The sequence below is a fragment of the Mercenaria mercenaria genome, chromosome 4, assembly GCF_021730395.1.
Source record: "Mercenaria mercenaria strain notata chromosome 4, MADL_Memer_1, whole genome shotgun sequence".
In the NCBI taxonomy this organism is placed as follows: Eukaryota; Metazoa; Mollusca; class Bivalvia; order Venerida; family Veneridae; genus Mercenaria; species Mercenaria mercenaria.
This window is the reverse complement of record NC_069364.1, coordinates 92,330,041-92,343,443: the sequence shown is the minus strand read 5'-3', so window position 1 is coordinate 92,343,443 and position 13,403 is coordinate 92,330,041. Positions and strand designations below refer to the sequence as shown.

General features: G+C 34.7%; 1 protein-coding gene across 1 annotated transcript; it reads left to right on the top strand.

Annotated features, from left to right (window-relative positions):
• The first annotated feature begins 327 nt into the window (after positions 1–327).
• On the top strand, positions 328–13,021 carry LOC123552447 (uncharacterized). Its single transcript, XM_045342116.2, has 12 exons — positions 328–788; positions 1,962–2,121; positions 2,541–2,711; positions 2,884–2,975; positions 3,587–3,810; positions 4,310–4,560; positions 6,497–6,719; positions 7,387–7,476; positions 7,764–7,975; positions 8,355–8,555; positions 11,012–11,183; positions 11,738–13,021. The coding sequence occupies exons 1-12, from the start codon at positions 478–480 to the stop codon at positions 11,857–11,859; spliced, it is 2,229 nt and encodes a 742-aa protein (XP_045198051.2). The 5' UTR covers positions 328–477; the 3' UTR covers positions 11,860–13,021.
• The last annotated feature ends 382 nt before the right edge of the window (positions 13,022–13,403 follow it).

Here is a 13,403-nt window from a genome sequence, read left to right as displayed (position 1 = left end):
CATACTTCAAAATAATTGCATACAAAGTTTGGTGCTTCCTTCACAAAAGGAAACATCTTTTTCCTATAACCTACTCACTATTGTTACCGAATGAAAATTAAATTTCATTTAACAACAAGGCTTATTTTCTGTTTAATCGTATTTATTGCAAATCCAAAATGTGTAAAATTAAATATAGTCAAACTAACCGTTTCGTGATATATTCTCAAAATAGTGTCGAATATATAAAACTGATCTGTAAATAAATTCTTTCATCCGCCAATGCTTCTCAATCCGTAATACCGGATACAGCCTATAGTTAGTACGTAAAGTTGTAATAATCACAGCGTGTGGAATGCTTAAAGAACCGGTCCAATGTAAACAGAAACAAAGCAGTACATTTGACACGGTGTTATCAAGGTTTAAATCAATGATTTAGGTGGATTTTATAATATTTCATAAACTCATTAACCGGTAATTATCACTGCACTGTATACAATGAATGTCATTCAATATATATGCACCTTTATCGTTATTTTTATGCCTGGGTGCACATGCTTATACCCATTTCAAAACTTTTCACTTCCTTGGGACGATCGTGTAAATGATTTAGTGGGTAGGCTTACTTTGGATGAAATAAAAGAGCAGATGGCAAAGGGTGGGGCTGGTACTAAAGCCGGTCCAGCTCCTCCAATCCCAAGGTTAAATATCGGGCCGTACCAGTGGAATGAAGAGTGTCTCAGAGGTGTTGCAATTGCGGGAGAGGCCACGGCTTTCCCTCAAGCCATTGGACTAGCAGCAGCATTTAGGTATGATATTTTTACAGTAAATGATAACTAAGTGGGATATTTTCAAGCAACCATACATATTTATATACATTTCACAGACCACCAGACTAATTGTTCAGCTATTATTTCATGTATTTTTAAAAAGTAATAATTAAAATATATTAAAAGTAAGAGAAAAAACAATTTGTTTGCCAAATTGATAGCATTGTATTTGTGTAGATACATTAAGTGACTCGTGACAGGTTGTAAGTTTTATTTAAAGGTCCATTACTAAGGGAAAGTGAGTTGGCAATTTTTTTCATAGCCAGTGCATAGACTTCTGCAAGACACTAAATAATGAAGATTGGCAGGTCAAAATTTACAGAAGGTCTTTGGAACTCAAAGAAATGTATGTGTATTATGTTGAAATTTCAATGAATCGACAGAATGACCCCCCAGGTCTTTTTAACTTTCTTCATACTTCATAGAAAAATAATTGTACATATACTGCGATTTATTTCGAATTTTTACATACCAACTTTCATTTTCCAATAAAATGAAATAGTTTATGTGCTTTTTAAAAGAAATTAAAATGTTCACTTTACTTAGTATTGGACCTTTAATACAAAATAAACCGGAGTGTTAATAACATGCATACATGTGAAATTAACCTACAAAACCATTGTGTAGTTTGTTTAACTGATTAAACCCTTAACACTGATTGTACAGGTATTTGATTTGCTCTTTATTTTTGTTGTTGTCTGTCAGTTGTGTAAACAACTGAATCATGAAAAGGCTGTCTTCAAATTGAACTAGGAACACATGTTTTATGATACTGTTTAATGTATGTGAGTAACCTGTGGCTATTCAGAATGTTTTTTTATGATACTACACTAATGTTGTGACTGTCTCTACACTATAGACTGTTATTTAGATTTTCAGTAGCATTTCAAAATGTAAATTAATTAAAGGATATAAACATTTTAGTCTAAAATGATTCCGTCCTGTCCTCTATTTTGATAACTTCATACTGTGTGCTAAAGTTATCAACATAGCGGACAGGACGGAATTATTTTAGACTTAAATGTTTATATCCTTTAATTTTCTCATGCTGTTCCGTTTGTTGTTGTTTTTCTCTCCATATCATAACGACTTTATTTTTAACTGTGATCAGAGAGGACGTAGAAAGCAAACACGATTACATGTATTTTTCAGTCAGCAACTTATATTCGACGTAGCAGAAGCCACGGGTGTCGAGGTTAGAGCAAAGCATAATGATTATGTTAAGAAGAAACAATACGGAGACCATAAGGGGTTAAGCTGTTTTAGTCCTGTAATTAACATCATGAGGCATCCGCTTTGGGGTAGAAATCAGGTATCGCTCAAAATATATTTTCTTTAACATCAAAGTATTTTGCCAGTTTTATCTGACATGAATCACTGAACAGAATAAAAATTTCATTCAGATTTCGCTTTAACTTATCATATTATTAATACATTGTCCGCTGTACCATTTTCATCACATAATAGACTATACTTTAATGTCGTATAACTCTTTAGAAGCAAGAAAAGTAATAGAAGTTTGATCGAGTTTCATCGTGAGAGGTAATACTGGGTTCTACATCCCTCACGGTCCCTCTCCTTGCACCAGCTTACGCTGAACTTAGATACATTGAATGGACGCCATATTCCCGAAAGTCCAGTAAATATTACAACACACAGTTAACTTTTTATTTCCACTTAATACCCGTTATTGAACTGCAATTACATCAAAACATTCTGAACACATTTCAGGAGACTTATGGGGAAGACCCTTATTTAAGCGGTATTTATGCAGAAAATTTTGTCAAAGGTTTACAAGGCAATCACGTTAGATACGTCAGAGCTAACGCAGGTTGCAAACACTTCGATGTTCATGGTGGTCCGGAGAACATTCCATTGCCCAGGTTCTCCTTCAATGCTAAGGTAAACAACTAATAAATGTCTGTGAATATATCTTAGTTTATCGCTAAGTAGTAAAAGACTGAGAATAATCATTAATCAGTTTCATTTTGTCGGCATGCAGCTTATAATGAAAACACATAAGCAACATTGACACAATAACTATAGTATATGTTAATAACTTGATTATTAACAGGTTTCGGACAGGGATTGGAGATTAACGTTTCTACCAGCATTTCGGGCTTGTGTTCTAGCAGGATCTTACAGTCTTATGTGTAGCTATAACAGGTAATGATGTAAAATTGTTAACGGTTAATTAAACTCGTGTTTGCTTACTCAGTTATGCACGGACTATTCTGTAAAATAACTTTTATTTTAGCTCCGGTTTTTATGACGAGTAATTCATGACGCATTTTCACCGTATTTTGAAAAGTGTTGTCCTCGAGTACAATGTTCAGATCTTCATGAATTCAACTTAAATGTATGATTGTTTTTTTTTTTTGGATTTAACGTCGCACCGACACAATTATAAGTCATATATCGAGGGTTCAACGCAATAATGGCGTATCTACATATGATTATTATATGTAGATACGCCCTTATTGCGTTGAACCCTCGATATATCAAACTGTCCAGCTTTGGTGGTGAAGGAAGACCCCAGGTTCCCCTCCGTGCATTATTTCATTACATGCGGGCACCTGGGTAAAACCACCGACCTTCCGTAAGCCAGCTGGATGGCTTCCTCACATGAAGAATTCAACGCCCCGAGTGAGGCTCGAACCCACATCGATGAGGAACAAGTGATTTGAAGTCTAGTCAGCGACCTTAACCACTCGACCACGGAGGCCCCTAGAACTAAATTGAATTGAATATAATTTTGAAAATCTTACTACCATCAGTGTAAATGGTGTGCCAGCTTGTGCAAATCGTAAACTGCTAACGAGCATTCTGAGAGAAAAATGGGGTTTCAAAGGCTATGTGATTAGTGATGATGGAGCACTAGAAAATATCATATATTGGCATCAATACCTGACTACGCCCGTAGATACAGCAGCAGAATGCATCAAGGCTGGATGTAATATAGAACTGTCGGGAAACAACCCTTACATTTATGATGCAATTGGTATTAGTATTTCTTGTCTTTTATATATTTGAATGAGGCTTTGTTGCAATTCTTAGTACTTAGCGCTAAATACTTACTGTTCCCCTCTGACTTGAAAATTGTTTTATGTGACTGTAATGCACTGTCTATGTAATAAATATCAAAATGTTAAAAAAGATAAAATGCAAAAATGCTGGAGTTTTGCAATAAAAGCAAGTAGAATAGAAACATGATTTAAGTGAAAATGAATATTTCTTGCCCATTGTCCGAATGGTAAAAGGGAGATGAAAATTTGATGATTTTACCTGGAATATCTTTTTTCTTCTTAATGCTTCTTCGTTTAGAGGCATAGTAAGTGGTTATAGAGGGGGCACAAAGTTTATGAAGTTATCAATGAAATGGCAACATTGGCATTACGTTCAATAGAAAATATCTTAAAGACAGTTATGCTTTAATGTAGTTTGCTGCAAATTTCTTAAAATAATTACAACTGTGGTGTCTTATTCTTGACCTACTTAAGTTGATGCAGTGAAGCAAAATAAAGTCTCGGAGACACTAGTAAGGGAACGAGTGAAGCCCCTTTTCTACACACGCATGCGCCTTGGAGAGTTTGATCCACCAAATATGAATCCATATCTGCAGTATAATCTGTCACTGGTACAGAGCCCAGCTCACAGACAACTTGCTGTCAAAGCTGCAATGCAGACATTTGTGCTCCTGAAAAATAAAGAAAGGTTACTACCGATAAAGAAACATTTCAACAGAATAGCAGTAAGTAACTTTATATACAAAAAGACTGATTTGTCGAAAGATAGTTATATTGTTTCATCACAAGTTTAAAACGGTATGCCCGATAATTCCTAAAGACAATGAAACATCAGCGTTGTTAAGGAGGTAGATTACCTTGTTACAAGGGTAAATTCAAATTAGTTGAAACGCAGCATTATTTTGCATTTCGTGTAATATGAAGTTTTAACTGCTACAATTTCAATTTCGTTTGTCTCTGTCCCTTCAAGTTCAATTTTAATCCAGGTTTGAAGAACATGACCCTCCAAAGATATTTCATATTGAAAGAAGAAGGAAAATACGGATATTTAACACTTTTCATTGTATTTTAGTTTTATTGATATCCGTAGAAGTCTGCATAATTGATAATTTTACTAGCATGCATATTAGCTTTCTAATATAAGCTTAAAATGTATATGTCGCGGGGCTCGTGTTTCCATGGTAACGCATTTTCTCTCATTTTTAAACAACTATGTATAAAAATAGGGGTTTTCGACGGCTTCAGTGCCATTCTGTTAATGACCAACATGGAATATTTGGGTAATATTATTAGCAAAATACCAAGCACTTTATATGGTACCCTATTTTTCTTAAAGTTTAAAGTAACCATGGCAACAGAAATGTTTAAAATAGCTTATATCTTGCTTTTTGTCGTAATTTCTTATAAAAAATATTGAATAAGATTATCTTTCTAGTTGATTTAGCTTTAAAACATATAATTTCTAACGTAAGTATGTTTTCGTGTTATTTGCATTTATTCAAACAAATTTCACAGCTTAGAATACTTACAGCAGTACCCCTCGTCTGGCATTTTTCATGGAAAAATCGTTAAGGATGCTGCTAATATTCTCATAGATATTGTTGAAATGAAAATAAAAAGCCGAAGCTGTGTTTCTTAAATAGACCAGTGTCAACGCTTTTGAATTTTACATTTAGATATATAGGTCACGGGCTTCGTTTCCATGGTAACATCAATTCAATTCAAGAAACCACAATTTTCTACTGAAATTTGAACAATTTTAGATCTTACTTTTAGTAAATAAGTAACAAATTATCAACGGAACCTGAAAAATAGGTATTACAAATCAAACTGCGAGATCTTTTATTTGAAAATGGCCGTAACAAGTAACCTTTACCCAACTATATTCCAAATAACATTGGTTACCATTATCCATTTTCTTACATTCCGCATAACATTTCGTTATAACTACATAAAAAAAGCAAAATATTGATTATTATTCAGAGCAAAAGACTCATAAAAATATTTCAGCAAATAATGGTTATTTAGAAATAGTTAAAATAAAGAAAATGCACAGAATTACGTACTTTCAAGATAAAAGCTATTAACTTTGCGCGGTAACTGACACGTAACGTCATGACGTCAATGACGTCATTTTAAGACAACATTGTTTTGAAGCGTTTCTGCGGCAATTTATTAATTTTTTCTGCATTATTAAACCATAAAGCATCGGATCGAAGACAGGTTCATGATTTTTTTTTCAGAAGAATGAATATACAAACACATTTAGTTTGTCGTAAACGTCGTCGTAAATCGTCACGTTAGCTTCCGGTTGGACATGCGCACATACAAATATGAAGGTAACCTACCTCCTTAAGCAGAACGAACGGCATGTGCAAAAAAATGAAAAATACGCGTGTTTATCCATACTGTTATGCATTGATTTCTTTGTCTTCATTTAAAGTATTTAGATTATTTAATTGTTAGAGAGTTTTCACCCGATCTTCACCAAACTTGCTGACAATGTGTGTGGGTGGGCATTGTATCTCGGCCAAGTTCGATAACCAGCCAAATCGCCCCCGGCACTCTTGGATTATGGTCCTTGAATTAGGCCAAGCTCGATGACGGGCGTATTTTGTGACAGTATCGCACTCATGTTGTAAATATGTTTTTTTTTAACAGATACTTGGTCCTATGGCAAATAATCTAAATCAGTTGTACGGTGACTATGCTGCTGATATAGATCCACGATTTGTCAAGACTCCATTACAAGGCTTGAGTGCAATGACTGACAGAGTAAATTATGCTGCAGGATGTTCCGATAACAAATGTGATAATTACACGGCTGACGCTATAAAGGCTGCTGTAAAAGATGTACAGTTAGTGATTATCTGTGTAGGAACAGGTGAATATTGGAACGTGTGTTCTTCATTTTTGTATCATATCTATCATTCGGTATATGTATGTCCAAGAACTTGAACAATTGCCATTATCTGCCTCAGAGTACAATTTGTTTTGATTTTTTATGGATTTCGGGTTTGTTAGCTTAAAAATACCGTTTAATTTAAGGCATTTGAAATCCGTTCGGCAGAATAAAGTTCTGTAAGTTTCGAATGATCGGTTCAGACTGTACTATGATTATTCATGAATTTAAAGGTCCATTACTAAGGGAAAGTGAGTTGGCAATTTTTTTCATAGCCAGTGCATAGACTTCTGCAAGACACTAAATAATGAAGATTGGCAGGTCAAAATTTACAGAAGGTCTTTGGAACTCAAAGAAATGTATGTGTATTATGTTGAAATTTCAATGAATCGACAGAATGACCCCCCAGGTCTTTTTAACTTTCTTCATACTTCATAGAAAAATAATTGTACATATACTGCGATTTATTTCGAATTTCTACATACCAACTTCCATTTTCCAATAAAATGAAATAGTTTCTGTGCTTTTTAAAAGAAATTAAAATGTTCACTTTCCTTAGTATTGGACCTTTAATTGACAACTGCTACATTGAGCAGTCAAGTTAGTTTCGTTTCGTTATACACCATCTCAGACTATCTTCAAATTTCAGGTCAAGAGTTGGAATCCGAGGGAAATGATAGACGTAACATGAACCTAGCAGGAAATCAGTCTCAGCTAATTCAAGATGCTATTGATTCGGGTAAACTTAACAACCGTATGCAACATAACATGAAATACTACATTTTGTCCACGTTACATTTCGTTGCTTTACATATATATGCTGTAGTATTACGACCATGCAGAAAGGTTGACCTTCAAACTGAGTCCATGTTTCTATTCACTGTATAAGACAAATTGCATGCAAATTATTATGTTGAGTAATGATAGAGCAAAGATTTACCTGCTAAATGCCTTTTGAATGTTTCTGTTACTCGATGTTTAATAAGTTAAAATGAAATTGAATTTCATTTTTTTATTCATTTATAGTAATTGGAAGTCCAGTTCTGCTACTGGTGTTCAGTGCAGGACCTGTCAACATAAGTTTTGCTGACAAAGACCCTCGTGTGGAGGCCATTATGCAATGTTTCTTCCCTGCTCAGGCGACAGGGGAAGCTTTGTATAATACTATAACCATGGCAACAGAAGATGCTAGTCCTGCGGGAAGACTCCCTTATACTTGGTACGACACTGCAGATCAGGTATTGTGTATACTCTCATTTCGGCATTCCTTATCAAAAGCTAAAACAAACTATCCCTTTTCAAACTAGCAGAGATAGCTTGAGAAAATCAGAATATAATTTATTATGAACGACTGGCGTTAAGTTTATTATCAGGAATAAATTCATAGCATGATATATGTGATGCAACTTATTTGTCAAGCTGAAAAGATTACAGATGGAAAAATGAAATTATGAATACTGAAGTACTTTCTTTGAAAATAGCCGATTATATTTTGGTGAAATTTTCTAGTCAAATAGAAAAATGTAAATGTTTTTCAACTAAACCTGCTGGTATCATATTCATCCAAATTAATTCACTGTTCATTGCTATATGTCATGTTATTAAAAACATTTTCAGATTCCATCAATGACAGAATATACAATGACAGGGAGAACCTACAGATATTTTAGAGGGACACCACTGTATCCATTTGGATATGGATTATCATACTCCAGTTTTAAGTATGTGAAAATATCAGTAATGCCGACAATAACTGTCGGGGAGGACCAGCACTTGTTTGGACAAGTAACAAATACAGGATTAATTAGCGCTTATGAGGTAAATTGAAACACAGCTTTCACCTTAAGCGCTCACTCATTGTTTTTACTTTTTGTTTAGTTTAAACCAGTTCTATTTTATATCGATGCAAAGAAAGTTCTTCCATCGTATGTTATTTGCTTCCTGGGTTCCTAATCAGTACTAATGGATGTTTTAGTATATCTAGCCTCGCATGAATAGGTTATATAAAACCGTGCATGGCCCCTCGACGTTGTAGGTCCGAAATCTCGCTTGGGTTGTAGAATTATGCATGTGAGGAAGCCATTCAGATTGCTTTCAGAACATCGGTGGTTCTGGTCTTGTGTCCGCCTATGCCAGAAACCATGCTAAGGGTGGAGGGCGAACACCTGCGGTCTTTTTCCTCTTTCAGAAGCTAGAGACGTTACCGTAATTGTGTCTATGTGACTCTAAACGCAACAACACTAAAGCGAGTCTGATAGAACTTACCAAAATATCTGTATAATGTTTACCTTTTAAGATAGTATGTTTTGAAATTTAACTTTGATTTCCGTGATTCTGTAAAACGGTTTATGGACTACGATGAAAATCCTGTGTAAACATGCAAAATGTCTGACTTTTTCTTACAATAAATGAGAAAACTATCGCATTCTTGATGCTAAAATTGAATTCATCATAGGTTTCTTTTTCCAGTCACGAGAGAAAAATATTACATTAAAGTCAAAACATTTGAAATTTAAAAGTGTTAAATTAATATGAATCAATACAAAAAGTTGTATTCGTTATATTTATACCCCCACCAAACATGTTTGAGGGGGGTATATAGGAGTCAGTTTTGTCGCGTCCCGTCGCGTCCCGTCCCGTCCCGTCGCGTCCCGAAATCTATTATCTTAGTTATTACCAAATGGATTTGATTCAGACTTAAAATACGTGTTCCACCTTATCACCCACATCATGTGACACAAGGTGCATAACTCTTGACACCAAGTTTTCATGAATTATGTCCCCTTTTACTTAGAATTTAAGGTTAATTTTGTTGTATTTTCATTATATCTCAGTTATTACTAAATGGATTTGATTCAAACTTAAAATAGATGTTCCACCTCATCACCCACATCATGTGACACAAGGTGCATAACTCTGACACCATTTTTTTATGAATTATGCCCCTTTTTACTTAGAATTTAAGGTTGATTTTGATGTATTTTCACTATATCTCAGTTACTACTGAATAGATTTGATTCAAACTTAAAATAGATGTTCCACCTCATCACCCACATCATGTGCCCACATCATGTGACACAAGGTGCATAACTCCGACACCAAGTTTTCATGAATTATGTCCCCTTTTACTTAGAATTTAAGGTTAATTTTGTTGTATTTTCACTATATCTCAGTTATTACTAAATGGATTTGATTAAAACTTAAAATAGTTGTTACACCTTATCACCCAGATGATGTGACATAAGGTGCTTAACTCTGACATAATTTTTTTATGAATTATGTCCCCTTTTACTTTAAATTTAAGGTTGATTTTGATGTATTTTCACTATATCTCAATTATTACAAAATGGATTTGATTCAAACTTAAAATAGATGTTCCACCTCATCACCCACATCATGTGACACAAGGTGCATAACTCTGACACCAATTTTTCATGAATGATGTCCCTTTTTACTTAGAATTTAAGGTTAATTTTGATGTATTTTCACTATATCTCAGTTACTACTGAATGGATTTGATTCAGACTAAAAATAGATGTTCCGCCTCATCACCCACATCATGTGACACAAGGTGCATAACTCTGACACTAATTTTTCTTGAATTGTGTCCCCTTTTACCTAGAATTTAAGGTTAATTTTGATGTATTTTCACTATATCTCATTCTGATTGGCTTAGAGCCAAAGGGAAGTAACCTTTTTTTAACTTTTGTACTGAGTTTCTTCCCCTTAAATTCCAGAAATTAGTCTATTTTTAGAAATCCTATTTTTAGATTTTCAATACTTTAGGTATTTTTCTAACTTTTTTATTATAAGTCCTATGTAAAAAGTAAAAACATTTTTCTGTGGTAACATGGGTCGGTAAGACACTTTTTTAAATTCACTTTTAGTGTATCTCTAATATTAGAGATTTAATATATTTACTAGTATTACTATACTAGTATTATACTAGTATTACTTATATGTGGAAGCCCAGGATGAAGTACTCCAAAGTATTTTTAAGATTTCTTATGGTTGCCATTCTTCTGTGACAAGACCGTATGGTGGGGGTATGAGTCACTCCTGTGACAGTTCTAGTTCACATAGGAAACAGCTTGGAAAAGCTGTCCTCCGTGTAATCTTTCATATATAGAATGCATGAAAGCTGTTTACTTTTCGTTACCTCTGCGCGAAACTATTATTTCTGCATAATATGCACCGAGGTGGCGATTTGTTTCATCAGATATGATTGATACGATCATTCAGTATCAAACACAATATCATGAAATATTTTTCAGGTTGTTCAAGTTTACATGTCGTGGTTATCAACAAACGAAACAATGCCAAATATACAGTTGGTTGGCTTCCAAAAGTTATACATCAAATCCGGTACTACACAGGAATTTCAGCTTGTAATTTCCTTACGACAAATGGCTGTCTGGACTGACAATGGCTTTGTGGTTCAACCAGGTAAAATGTTATCACATTATTTTGAATAATTTATCATGTAATACAATTTAGAATTACTTGTGTCGTTCTGGCTTTAATTCAGATCAGTGAGATCATTTTGCAAAGAAAAAAAGGATAAACAAATTTGTAGGATATTTATCGATTTTATCCCTTAAAAATGAAAAGTTACAATGTATTTAAATTCTGTCTTCGTTAATAACATTAATGATTTCAGTATAATTATCTACCTAATCGAGAAAACAATTACGGTTAGATAAATTCCCAACCATCACGGAATGATATATGACAATATGCCTGAAATTGTTCATACCCAGCCTATGAGTAAAATTTGGAAGTAAATGTCAGTAACTCAGTACTGGTAAAAATCCATAGGCATCGGTAAAGTTAACTGAGCATCATTACTTGACCGAAATACTATAAAAACTTTAAAATGGCAAACAAATTTAATTTGTGAGTGTTGTCACTTTACCTGGAAGTGCTCTGTTAACATATCAGTATACCATTTTACATGGTAGATGAAAGGAAATGTCTTATAGATTGTTTCTTATATTTAGGTAAAATGGCATTATACGTTAGTGGACAACAGCCATTCCAGAAGAAAACAACTGGTTCAAATACCTTGACAGCAAAGTTTGAAATAGTAGGACAAGAAAAACGACTCGCCGGAAAGTTTTGAAGTGTCTATCTCCTTCTACGCCTATGATTCTTTATCCAAACATCTCTAAGTGTTATTTGTGTTATATATGACATCATGAAATTACAAACTATACGTTTATTTGTTATGTAAGCATTCCATATGCTCAATGTGTTGTGTAAAAGTGCGAACGTTCTATGTTATATGTGTTCTTGTTATCAGCATGCTACCGCATCAGATTTCCTTTGTTTCAATATTTTAATACACCTTTCTAATTGATACCTTATCACAGGTAGTATTTCATTACATAGAGGGTATTACAGGAGTGCCATTTTCATACTGAATTTATTAAACGAGTTGAACAAAATAATAAAAGGTGCGGCTCGGCGATTTTATTCTACAAGTTTAATATATTCGCTGTACAAAACCACAAATATAATATTCTTTTTATCATATATGTTAGCTTTTTTGCTGAAATATCGAAATGACTTTTTTCTTTGCCTGTTATAGACTATAAAATCTTGCATGTCTGTCTGTGTACGATATGGTTTTCCTTACCCGATGGACAGTGCGGAAGGAGGGACAGAGCGTCAGTGTTGTTATAGATCCTGGCCGTTTCCTTACCCGAGGGACAGTGCGGAATGAGGGACAGAGCGTCAGTGTTGTTATAGATCCTGGCCGTTTCCTTACCCGAGGGACAGTGCGGAATGAGGGACTGAGCGTCAGTGTGTTATAGATCCTGGCCGTTTGAGATCCGGAATGAGGGACTGAGCGTCTGTGTTGTTATAGATCCTGGCCGTTTGAGATCCGGAATGAGGGACCGAGCGTCTGTGTTGTTATAGATCCTGGCCGTTTGAGATCCGGAATGAGGGACCGAGCGTCAGTGTTGTTATAGATCCTGGCCGTTTGAGATCCGGAATGAGGGACCGAGCGTCAGTGTTGTTATAGATCCTGGCCGTTTGAGATCCGGAATGAGGGACCGAGCGTCAGTGTTGTTATAGATCCTGGCCGTTTGAGATCGTAGAGTCCATTCAAGTTCACTTTAGTAGAATTGAGCTGAAGCCAGTCTCCTCTCGTGAACAGACTCGGTCAAACTAAGTCTACTCTTATTTTGCCTGGTTGCAATCTATACTTCCAAAGGATCGTCTTGTAGAAAGTTTGTGGGTTGGAAAAATAGTTGTCATTCACAGGCAGATATGTAAAATCATTTTTATTGCCTATCACAGTAAAAGAAATCGCGATGACAAATCAGTTTTGATATTTCCGACGTATTGTTTAGTTTATGTTACTTAAAGTACATGTTATCGTACTAATATATTCTTTTCCCGTTAGGCAGGCAAGAAAAGGTCAATTCGACCAGCGTCGTGTATGCTTATTGCGACTTCGAGTTAAAAATGTTCTTTTACTAGTGTAATAATAAACAACTGCAATAGCTTTATTTCAGTTCCCAGCATCAAACATGTGATAAGGCTTATTTCTTGTTGATGGGGAAATTTTTCTATAATCAGTCTTAGTTGTTGCTAAGATATACTTGATCTTGTTTTTTGTTTATGTTATCTTTTTTGAAAATATGTAGAGTAATATGA

Coding starts and splice junctions, on each gene's coding strand:
- LOC123552447 (XM_045342116.2), top strand. CDS start 478: ATGAATGTCATTCAATATATATGCACCTTTATCGTTATTTTTATGCCT. Junction 7,477..7,763: donor TCAAGATGCTATTGATTCGG/GTAAACTTAACA, acceptor ATTCATTTATAG/TAATTGGAAGTCCAGTTCTG. Junction 8,556..11,011: donor GATTAATTAGCGCTTATGAG/GTAAATTGAAAC, acceptor AATATTTTTCAG/GTTGTTCAAGTTTACATGTC.